Source organism: Rhagoletis pomonella, unplaced genomic scaffold, assembly GCF_013731165.1.
Source record: "Rhagoletis pomonella isolate Grant_MI unplaced genomic scaffold, Rhpom_1.0 Rhpom_scaffold_00007, whole genome shotgun sequence".
Classification (NCBI taxonomy): domain Eukaryota; kingdom Metazoa; phylum Arthropoda; class Insecta; order Diptera; family Tephritidae; genus Rhagoletis; species Rhagoletis pomonella.
Window position 1 is genome coordinate 51026033 of NW_023458561.1, and position 12636 is coordinate 51038668.

The following is a 12636-nucleotide window of genomic DNA, read 5'->3' on the forward strand; positions in this document are numbered from 1 at the left end:
AATAGCGATATGCCGTTCTGGAGGGGCGGAGGTTATGGGCCATCGAAACACCTTCAGACGTTTAGAAGACTGAGTGCACTCCGGGCCTGCAGATGTTTGCCCGTTGCTACCATTGATATTTCATCAGCATACACTTTGACTTGACAACCGGGGCCATTGAAACTTTGAAGTAGGGCTTTAACCTCTAGATTCCAGAGTAGAGGGGAGAGTAAGTACCCTTGGGGGTGCCTCTGGTCACATACTTTGTGAAGGAGGCATTCCCCAGTTCTGCTAGAATAGTTCTCGTCGAGTAGGAGCCCAATGAAATCCAGCAAACCCTGTTGCACCCCCACCATAAGAGGGGATCTAAAAACATACTTCGGATAGACATTATTGAAGGCACCCACGATGTAGGGAGACAGTAACAGTATTCTATCATTCTTGTGAAGGCACCCTCGATATCCAGAAAAACTTCGAGCGTATTTTCTTTAATGACACCTACACTCAACAAAATCAAGCCCATACTCCGGATGTTTTAGACCTTCACGGCTAGTTAGTGATTAACAAATCAATGTTTATTATCTTGCCCCATCGAATGTTCTCTTCGCTTTCTATTAAATTTTTTTGTTTTATCGTTTACGAGCCTTTCTCTAACTTTTTGCCGATCGAGAATCCCTCGTAAAATATAATGTTCGTAAAATGTACGTTTTCTTGCTGGCTGGGAGGCTACTTGCAAAATATACAAAGCCAATTTATCATATAAATTAAACTCATTTACTTGCTTTTGTTTTCTCTCAGGTCTCGATTTGTATGTGGTAGACAAAGGCGGTAAGAAGATCAGTCAGGTGGTCGGTCTTGCGCCAGTGGCCGGCATGTGCACCAACACATCTTCATGTACCATCAACGAGGGCAAACATTTCGAAAGTGTTTTCGTTGTGGCGCACGAGATCGGACATAAGTGAGTGATTTCATGTAATGCAAGATGCATTTGATTATTCAGCTTCCTTTTTTTGCTATAAAATTAATTTTTGTTTGTTTGCAAAAAAAATGTTTGCTTAATTTTGTTTTTAATTTTCATTTCATATTTTTTGTCTCTGTAGCCTTGGTATGCGTCACGATACAATAAACGATCGAAATTGTGATCCCACACGGTATATAATGTCGCCCACATTGGGCAGTGGGAAGACCACTTGGTCGGATTGTTCGCGTGATTATTTGGAGGCGTTTTTAAGGTAGGAAGAATAAACAAGTATGTATGTACATATTTAGTAAATGAAAATGTTTGAAGAGTTTAGTTTTTAATTCCAATTTTATTCTCCAGAAAAGGTCAAGGCAGCTGTCTCTTTGATCACGGTCAATTTACCAACAATTTAGATCACTCAGCCGAAGGCATACTACCCGGTGAGCGCTTTGATGCCGATCAACAATGTATGCTTAAATATGGACGCAATTCGATGCGTGCCAAAAATCAAAAGCAATCGGATATTTGCACAGATTTGCATTGTCAGCGAGAACGTTATACTTGGACATCACATCCGGCGTTGGAAGGCACTGAATGTGGACAAAATATGGTAAGTTTGGGGTACGTCGAAAATTCCGTGCTAATACTTAAAATCTACGAAATTATTACAGTGGTGTCGCAGCGGTACTTGTGTGATACGACCTGCATTTATAGAGCCCAATCATCCGGCGAAACAAGTCACAAACGCTGGCAAAGTGGGCTATGATAAAGCAAATTTCTTAGAGTCGAGTAAAATGGGCCATTTGCTACATGAATACAATTACAATAAGGTGAGTACTCGTATAAAATATTGTTAGTAGAATATATTAATTGCAATTGAGAATGACAACGAAGATAAAACAAAAATCATAACCGTACAGAGGTTTCTTATACGTACATATGTCTAGATCAAGAAGAGTTAGTACTTTTAGACTCGGTTGGGGGCTAAAGTTCTTGGTATTGCTACCATAAGTCGCTTTGTTCTATTAATCAGCGATTTAAAGACCGACGTACAGGGTGAAGGCGGATAAAGAGAATAAATATTGCCACTTTAGAACCAAAACCAGTTCCATATTCGCCTTTAGGTAACTAGGAAAAATCGAAGATGAGCAAATGCTAATACCTTTCCAGCTTTAGTGGCGAAATGTACCACTATGCGAGTAGGGAGATAGCAAAAGAGCCAGTTGGTTCTCCTTAGAATGCGATACCGACCAAGAAGGGATGCTGATACTACTATTACAAAATAGTCTTCTTACACAATTACTTTGTAACCATCCTCTTTAATGCATTGGAACAGTTGGTTTCCTGTTATAAACCAAAGGATCGGCAGGGGAACTTGCCCCCTGATATGCCCCTGTTGAATCTGGTTATCATAACACCTCTAGTTCCGAGCTCACTACTCCGTGGCTACGCAGTTGGAGAATGAGTTCAACCAGTTACTTGTCTACACGGAGAACCATCATGGCTTAGGTTATTGCTCAGACCAAAGAATGAAGAGCGGTCTCTGTGGATCAACCTATAAAGTTAGCACGTTTACTAACTTGGCATAGAAGGGTTAGGTTGATGGAGAGTTTGATATAGGCTACCAAAAAGCTTTAAAGTATTTTAATAGAAATGATAAAAGCCTAAATTGGCTTGGCTTAGCATAACAGGTTCTCGTTGGCTTTGTTAAAAATATAGTTGAGCTGATTTTATTTTATTTCTTTCGTTGCAGCCCGCAAGTTGGAGTGAATGGAGTGAAGGAAGTGAATGCGCCTCTGGTTGTCTCTATGGACCCTCACGCCGATTGCTCGAAGGCAGCACCGGACTGCGAACTTACTCGCGAAGATGCGTTGATCACCGTAGACGTTGTATGGGACGCAACGATAAATATGAGGCTTGCATAGCTAAGCAGTGCTACAGTTTAAAAATCGTAATGACAATCGATGATTTTGCTAATGACAAATGTAGTCGCGCGCAAAAGTCCGATGCAGAATTGACGGGTGAAGGCGTGCAAATAATAGGCGATATTGGTAGGTAACAAAATTCGTTGAGCTTCAATTTTTTGTAGACTTACACCTTCTGATTTTATATTGAAATATAACTTTGCAGAGGAATCGTGCAAAGTATATTGCCGCACGAAATCGAACGGCACGAAAACGCGACGGTGGACTTTCCCAGATGGCACCAGCTGCCGCTCAACGCTTTATCGAGCCGAAGATATTTCCTATTGCGTAGCGGGACGCTGCGAAAAGTTCTCCTGCGATAATTCTACACAAAACTATTACAAATTGGATCCAAACTTTTGCCAACAGCGGAAGCCACCAACGCGTGCAGAGGAGTCGGAGAGCCGCCGCTACAATTCGGTACATACAACCGCGGCTAGCAGTAATAGTGTGAATTATAAAAATTTGAATAGCAACAACAATATACCAACCTACAATATATATGCACCAACAACATATCGCAGCAAATACGAGAATGGTGAGTCATTGCTGGGCCGGGCATAGAGAGGCAATAAATTTTAAGGCGCGCACAATTCACAATTGACTTCTTATCTGTTTCCCCCTCCCTTTGCATAGAAGTGGCAGTTCGCAGTTTCCATGGCCAGGAGCGTGAGCCACCCTACAAACGTAAATCGGATGCATATCAAGCGTGGAATAAATACAGCTATCCGCTGCGTGATCAAGCGCCACCTGTAGCACAGCCACAGCCACCAAAACCGCCACCTCCCGTCTCTGCTTCGTTGGTAGCCGTGGATACAGCAGCCACGGAGCCAGAGTGGATTGTCAAATCGGGCTGTCATTCGAGCTGTATGGCCAAATCGAAGGGCATTCAAGTGGTGACTTCCCGGCGCACCGGTGCCAACAACATACAGCTATGCACGCACGCCGCCAAGGTACAATATTCGTTCGCCGCCGAAGTGTGCACATTTTATTGTAATACATATAGATTTTTTTCATATTTTATTGTTGATTTATTGCAGCCTTGTGAGCGTTTGCTGTCCGCCACCGAACACGCGGAACACACTTGCGCGCGCTACAAGCTAAAGGTGCGTGGCCTATCCGGCTATGGCACGCAAATTGCAGCGAGTGTTGACGAGCCGGATAGAAGTTGTCGTGTTGGTTGCCAAGATGAATTTATAAAATATCGTTTCTATTTGGTCAATGGCCGGTATGGACATTTTCCGCTTGGCACTAAGTGTTCGAACACAGAGGAGCGTTATTGTGTCAATGGCAAGTGTTTGGAATTTGGCCCAGACAATATACCGTTACAGCAGTCACATATTAGTTTGGCCTTATTTCGTAGTCGTCGGTCATTGTCGGCGCAGGAGCCTTTGGCGGATAGAAAGTTCGCGGCATCGGCAGTACATGGCGGCGCGCGGCAGCGACGTAGTTATCTCTACTTTGATCCTGTTAATATTACGGAGACGATTACACAAGATTTCATAAATAACATTGTTAGTAGCATAATGGATATTGAGCAGCAGCGTGTCGGAGGTAAGGAATTTGTAAAAAGTGATTGTTTTTGAAAAATTTAAAGTTACTAATGAATACTTCCTTGGCGCTTAACCATCTAAGCGATTTGAGGCGAGTTATACATACACAGCATCTAACCTTGCCATCGCAGAGGAGGCCTAATATTTAATAAGCTATAAAATTGCATAATAATTTTTTTTTATAAATTCTGGTGATTTTTTTTTATAAATTTCAAATTTTACTTGTGTAGTTTTTTTTCGTTTTGGGGATACCCTTTAATGGTTTTAAACTAGTTTTTATTATTCAAAATTTATTTACAGGAGCAGGAGAATCGATTTTGCACTAAACAAAAATTTAATATAAAGGGTATTATTCCTGAACGTTACCCCCTCTGCTCATTTTTCTTTTAACTTAAAACTCTTTTAAAAAATATGTAAACTTCATTAAAAACAAGCTTTCCAATGCCGATTAGATAAAAATATGAGTGCCGATTTCAAGGTCATCTCGAGGTCAACATGGTTATTTTTAAACTGGTAACCCTTCTTTTTTTTTATCTCGAATTCAGAAAGAACGGAAAATTCTACGTTCAGATAACATATCATACGTTCAGTAGGAATACCTCATAAACAAATAAAAATTCAAAAATCGGCAACGATAAATCTGATTCGGGATCCCGAATCCCGTGTCTAGATGCCTTACTTATTACTAAAATTCTGTTTCCTTTCGTTTCAGAGGAAGCTCTCATACGCGATCACATCGAATTTAATAATCCTATACACATATCAACAGATGAAAAACCAAATTGAACTGCGAGTGAGCACAAAATATTTATTTTCTTGGATTAAAGTGAACGAAATTAAGGCGCATATTAATTGTAGAAATTTATTATATGTAGGTACATACATATAAGTATATCTACCATATGAATATTTATTGTATGTGATGAAGTTGGCGTAAGGAAAAGTTTTTGTATTGATTTTTCTTGTACGATTTGTGCGCTAAAATTAGTGATATTTTCATTAGGATTTTAAAACAAATCATAGCTTTCGAATCGATCTTAAGTTTTTATCAGCGATTATCAGCATTCATGGCACACGCTGTAAAATGTTTTTATTGTCTGAAAATATATAAGATATATGTAAATAAATGAATAATAGGAAAACGTTTTATAATTTGATTAATTGAGGGCCAAACCACGATTCATGCATTAAGAAAACTTATACGGCGTTTCCACGATTCGTAATTCGCTCTCTCGTTTGTAATTCGCTCTCCCATTCGTCATTCGCCTTGCCAATTACCTTCCGAATTAGGTAATTCGCCATACGAATGACGACGAATCGGTGCCTTCTCTAATATTTAGAGGTAATATATCGAAGTTTTCACCAGCCTGGTCCCTGGCACTTTTTCTAGTTATAGTTTTAGCTTCATCTTCGACATTTGCAGTACAAAAAAAAAAAAAATAATAAATATCGAAGAACAAGAACAAGAGCTAGAGCTGCCAAACGAATTACTAATGTGTGTCGTGGAAACAGGGTATTTCACGAATTACTTAGCGAATTACTTAGAGAGCGCATTACGAATCGTGGAAACATCGTATTACTGAAGTTGTTAGAACTTGGTCTTGTAGACTAATTTTCTTCAAGGTAAGTGCATTTATTGTAGAATTTCTATAGTAAATGATAAAGTCAGCGTACGAATAGTTCGCTTTGTCGTGTTTTGACAAACAAAATATGACCGCTACATAGAGGCTGAACTGGCAAATAATATTGACGCGTTCTCACCTATTTTCATCATTTTGTATTTTTCTTTATGTAAATAAACAGGTCTGAATAATAATGAACAATTTCAGTTTTTAAATTTGCTGAACTATAAACTTTGGGATCCCTTTCTGAAACCGAATATTTGGAGTCCTGTTTGGTTCGAGACAAAAAATGAGTTAAAACTTATACATATAAACCTTGTAGAAAAAAAACGAAAAAAACTCAAATAAAAACAAAAATTATTGTAGAAAAAAAACAGCTTATAAATGGTAGAAGTTATAGCTGCTAAAAACTGTTGTTGCTTTTTCCAACTTTTTTATATGTTAACCCAACTACAATTAAGGACAACTGCTCTGCTGCTCTTTACACTTGATTTAATTTCCATTTTTAGAATTATAACTTGAAGGCGTGCCTGTCCTTAAGTATTTGGGTTTTTGTTATTTAAAAATAGGTGTATTCAAATTTTTGTCTGCCTGTCTCAGATGCTCGAATTTCATTTCATTTCATTTTCGAATTCAGGACAAACAAAATCAAGATCGAAATTTGTATTATCTCTTTGATGGAATTCGAATATGGGTCCACCTGCAGCACAATATGTAGACAAGTAAACAAATAAGTAAATATGTAATAAATAAAAAAAAAAATCGTAATTTTATTGATATTTCATGTCCAAAATTACTTGACATCTAATGCACAAGTATACTTACTAACCACTATTGATTATTTGCGGCCTTTTCCATATAAATAGAGTTAGCTCTCATCAAAGAAAATATACAGATAAATGTGACGCTTTGTTCATTTCAAATCAGCTTAAATTATTTAAGGTTACATTTATTTCCTGAAGGGAACGTATTCATTCATATACTCACCTAAATTACAAAAGGCTGTAACTAACAAAAACCCCAAAATTCACTTTTCATAATCAAGATACATTTTGTCGAATTACAAGTCTCAAGATCTTTTTATGAAAAAAAATGTTAGTTGCGGTTCATAACAACGTTTCATTTTATTTTCCTTCTTTAATGACCACCCTATAAGTGCGTCGTTCTCTTTGTATATAACTTCCCAGAAACATCTAGTCTGCACTTGCATTAGTACAATTTTTGGAGGTGTAAAATATGCGCTAGAGCACGCCTAAAAGCATACCTAAAAAAAAAAAATAAAATAAATGGAAAGCAACAATAAGCCAAATGATCTTGAAAAAGCCCAATTTATAGTTATTAATGTGTACCATAAGAAATCGATTAGTGAATAAATGCTAGCTTTTGCGGCTTAACAAATACATATGAAAATAAATATGCAAGTATATACATACATACATACATATGTACATACTAAAAACTAACTTGCAAATTGTGGGCTTTATGCACTGAAAAGCCAATGTGATCAAACAATATTCTATGTAGTTCACGAACTAGTATTTATTGCGAGCAAATTGAGACTTATTAACTCAAATGGAACTAGTGGCTAAAGCTATAAATTTAACTGGAATTCATTGGCCATTTTGAACCAAGCAAATAGATTCATGGATAAACTATTCGATTAACTAGAACGGAGGGTTAAGATCAGATTAGATTTAGAGGAGGGAGCAGGTCATCTAGTTACTGCGACCAAAACGAACTATTGTAACAAACCTGTGTGTGTGAAAATTTTAACTGTTTCGCCCCCTGGTGGAAGTTTTAAGAAACATGTAAGTAAGTGTATAAATGAATTCCTTAAACCAAAAAACCCCTATACCATAGGCGAAAAACCCTCCTATAAATATTGACCCGCCCTAATGCACATACATTTATATATGATGAGGTACATGCAAACCAAGTGCCAAGAAGCTTATTTAGAGCAGGCACTCATGTGAGTTGTATTATATCGCACATTTAATAATATAGAGATGCGCATAAATCAAAATTAACGTTTTGGACCCTTTGTTATGTCAATGCCCAGATCTCCAGAGAAGGTGTCTCAAGCATTTGCGATCAAGCTTTTTCAATAGCTTGGGGGAGATAGCGAAGGTGAAAATATCGAACCTGGCAAACCGACAGTATGCATTAACCCCGGTTGGAAGGATGTGCCTCATACTGATACTCATAGAGGGCATTCCCAATGGGAAAATTTGCCTCTGAGTGAAGTATGAGTGATTTGTACGCGCCTTCCTAACCTAACCCGACCTATTAGGTGCCGAGTGGGCTTCAGGATAGCCAGCGCCTCCGTATGGTATATCCTACAGAGGTCAGAAAGCCTAAAAGAGTTTTCTAGTTGCAGCTCTTTGGAGAAGAATTCCCCTATGAACTTTGCGTCGAGTTTAAAGCCAGCAGAATACTTGGGTATCGCATTGCATACGTCGCCAGGTCTGGCGAAGCTGATAGTATGCAGCACTCAGTATATGCAGATATCGGCCCCTAAGATTTCCGAGTGGCCGCATGTAACATGTGTCCTGACTGTCTGCGTCTTAATGCTGAAACAATTGGCTATATCTCGAGCAATCACGTAAAGCGGGGGCAAATGTAGTATAATAGCATTCAGAGCTTCAGTAGGTGAAGAGCATAGACCTACGCTTATGTAAAACTCCGTACCCTTTTGTAACTTTTGAAGTAGTTTAAGCAGGGCTAAACCAGACGCACAATGGCCGTGTATATCCAGTGAATTATCCATATGCCAGAGCAGCTTGTACCGTCTAATTAAAATTGATAGCTCAGTTTTAGCTGGGTTCACATAAAGAGTAGAGTTTATGGACGAGCGGCTCCCATGAGATCGCAGAGGGTTTGAGAGAATTTCCCTTGTACGATTACCGCAAAGTCATCGTCATATGCAAAAATCTCATATCCATCCGCCTCCATGCATCCGCAACAGCTGTTGCACCGTCAGAAGTGGTGCGAGAACACTACCCTGCGAAGTGCCCTTCCTGACAGACCTGCGAGTCGTCTGCCCCACCCAGTATGCTTTTTTGTTCGTTAACTAGTATCGATGCTAGGACATTATCTTTGAAAACAGGCTGCCAACATTCAAAACATCATTTCCTAAGATTATATAATTTTAGCGGACGGACTAGTCGCGCTGCAAAGTTAACTAGTTAGTAGTTGGCTAGTTCAGTGCTAGTATACTTGCCTGCATGGCTAAATCCGACTCACATGTATAAAGCTCGTACATATTTAAGTCATACATACTTACATATGTATGCATATGAAATATTGAAAAATAGATTTACTGCATTATCCGGCCTGTCATAAAACTAACTTTCATAGGCATCATTCCGAAAAAAATTTGTGCGCCCGTAGATGAAATCAAGGTGGCAAGTGTTGAATATTCACACCCACTAAGGTGTAGCGTGCCACACCTTAACTTGGTGATATGAATGTAGTTGTAACCACTTCAACTAATAAAGTATAGAGTGCTGAGGTGGAGGAGCACTATTTATTGCAAAATGTGAGGAGGAATTTTGGTAGATAGTTTTACGAGTATAAAAGAAATACGACACCGCTCTGTGAATGGAGTTGGCACGACATGCAAACATTGAAATTCCATTAGTTGACTTACGATGTGAAAGTAAAAAACCACAACAACAACTAAAGAGTTTACAAAAACAACAAGGATTTTACTAACAACAACAAAAAAATAATATATTGCAGTAACAACAAAAAAATAATCGCCTAGAAGTTGACTACGACCAGGCGCAACATTTTGAAAATTCTACCGCAGCGAAAGTAAAACAGGGAGAGGCAAAGCGAAAAGTGAAGACGCCAACGAAAGCGAAATGCGAAAAGGAATATTGAACTGCAAAGTAACAGAACTTCAGCTATGGATAAACTTATATGTGTGTGTGGGTATATTTTGTACAGCAAATACGAATCGCTGCGGATGAGCAGAAAAGGAAGGAAATGAAAAACATCGAAAGCTGTGCGAAAGCTATCAGCGATATGCAAATTGTGGAAACGCTAAACTGCATTGTGGGAAAATAGCTATAAGCAAATAAGTACGAATATGAAAATATACATACACTACCGGCAAAAAGTATTGGCACAGCTGCTTTTTTTACAATATACTATACGACAATATTTATTGTAATATTTTTTCGAAAATTTTTTATAAAAATATCGTTCTTTCCACAACAAAAAATATAAAAATGTATTTTCTAAACTTTGTGCAAAACTCGCAAAAATTCAGCAAATTTTCGCGTAAATTTTCAACTTTTTAATCAGATTAATTTTTTTTATTTTTTTGAGTATGCAAATTTGTAGCCCAATAAATTCTAGTATAAAAAATGCAAGTACGGAGTTAGTAAAAAATTGCATTAATTTTAGAGATTTTTTTTTTGTTAAAGGTGTTTTCATTTTTTCCATATCAACCGTAATTCGTAGCTGCTTAGAACTTACTTTATTACAATAAAATTGATTGGGCTACAAATCTGCATACTCAAAAAAATTCGAAAAAAATCTGATTAAAAAATTGTAAATTTGCATGAAAATTTGCTGAATTTTACGAGTTTCGCACAAAGTTTAGAAATTATATATTTTTATGTTTTTTGTTGTGGAATGAACCATATTTTTACACAAAATTTTCGGAAAAATATTACAATAAAATTTTTTGCATATATTGTAAAAAAGCATCTGTGCCAATACTTTTTGCCGGCAGTGTATATTATAATGTGTGCATGTGTGGGAAGTTACATCTGGCTGCTTGGGTGTGAATATTTGTATCTATGTACATATGTAGGTTTGAAAGTAGAGTAGGGCAAATTGATTGAACCAATAATGTGAATTCAGTAAAGTGAAAGTCTGCAATATTGGCGTACATTTATTTGTGCTCGCATCGATGAAAACACTTGTGCACGCTGAGGTAAGTGGATACTTTTCTTCGTACGTACATATATACATAAGTACATTCTATATATTTATACATGAAAAGAATTGCAGCTATTTTATGACTGACAGGCGCTTGAAACGTCGCCACTGCGTGCTAAGTAAGAAATTAGATAAAACACCCGCGTCAAGTACGGTAGGTCACAGTCGGCGGCAGGATATGCGGCGCGTAAGTTGATTATAAGCGATCGTTAGGCGATAAATGAAAAGTTCGGCGTTTCATAAAAAAAAATAAAGAAATAGTAAATAAACAGTTTAGTATTTTTTTTTTAAATCTTGATGATTATTGAAAGAAAATCTGTGTTTAAACTTCGGAGAATGTGTTGTGACACGCTGCAATTCGATCGAAAACAATTTTTTTGGTTTTTATAGACGAAGCTAATTGCTTCTACGTGACAATTTGCATGTATAAAAGTGGTTGGCAATTTAATCGGTGCTCGTTTGGTCATTCAAAATTTTCCCTGAAGACACAAACTTTGGCAGAACTTAGGAAAAAACATATTTTAATTTCTGCAATAACTTTTTGTTGTAGCAAGACATTGTTATTCACGAAAGCTACAGTGTCGGAAGCGTTGGCTGCCCAAAGTGACAGAAAATGTGGTTTTTAGTTGTGAAATAAAATAACAATAAAATAAGTTAAGCTGTCGTATAAAACCGCTTTAGTAGAAAAATGCTGGTAGGGAATGATTATTTTCCAAGTTGTCTATGAAAAAGCGACTAAGCTGCTCTTTCAATTTGTGCTGTATGTCTAACCATTGTGCTACTTACATCTATTAAAATATGTTAGCAAAATATTTTGTTCAGAAAAAAACTCATTCGGTGTTCATTGCGAACGTCAAACGTGTAATTATTTTTAAGAAATTACAAATCGATAAATAGAGTATTGCATGTAAGACTTAGTAGAGTCTTTAATCAAAATTTAATTTATGTGTTTTTTTGCGACGCTTCAAAAAAGGAACAGACCTGCTAAAAAAGTAAGACTAATGGAATATGTATTTAGATACTAATCACGGCCGCCGACGGCAAACAGTCGTCGTTCAAACGTTGAATGTAGCGCGAAGCGAGTTCTTACAAATGGAAAGTTGCAGCTGAAAGTTTAAAATTACGCACAAATGTCTGCAATTCTGACAACTGTCTTTCAACTCACCACAGTCTTTCGAAAGACTGTTCTTTCCATCTGTCTTTCGTTTGTCTGACGAAAGACTTTTTACTATCTTAGCCAGAATTGCCCTGCAAAAATTGTCTTCATTGTCGCAAAAAGTTACTGCAAACCAAAAAATGAAGTTTGTAATTATTGTGCTATTTTATTTGAAATTCATTTAAAGGTCACTATTAGCATAATGATATTGAAAGTTATCTATTTCTGCCAAAGCTGGATCGGCTAATAATTCTATAACTTCTGCACATAAGGTGGCAAAGTAAGACAAGCAAGGAGCCTTGCGACGTCTACTACAGTGGCCATACAAATGACCGTAAATTCGATGTTGGATTTGTGGTGAGAGAGGAACTCCCTCGCCGAGTACTAGCGTTTACTCCATTGGACGAACGTCTAGCCACAATCCGCATCTAAGCGAGATTCTTCAACA

General features: G+C 37.5%; 1 protein-coding gene across 1 annotated transcript in view; it reads left to right on the top strand.

The window, feature by feature from the left end:
* LOC118743880 overlaps window positions 1–5597 on the top strand; it is a 45598-nt gene extending 40001 nt beyond the window's left edge. The window contains exons 7-15 of the mRNA XM_036476642.1: window positions 778–937; window positions 1080–1211; window positions 1301–1550; window positions 1612–1770; window positions 2694–2991; window positions 3071–3442; window positions 3541–3857; window positions 3945–4458; window positions 5170–5597. Coding sequence (XP_036332535.1) covers window positions 778–937; window positions 1080–1211; window positions 1301–1550; window positions 1612–1770; window positions 2694–2991; window positions 3071–3442; window positions 3541–3857; window positions 3945–4458; window positions 5170–5243 — 2276 coding nt within the window. The 3' untranslated portion in view covers window positions 5244–5597. The remainder of the gene's footprint in view (window positions 1–777; window positions 938–1079; window positions 1212–1300; window positions 1551–1611; window positions 1771–2693; window positions 2992–3070; window positions 3443–3540; window positions 3858–3944; window positions 4459–5169) is intronic.
* Window positions 5598–12636: the final 7039 nt, after the last annotated feature.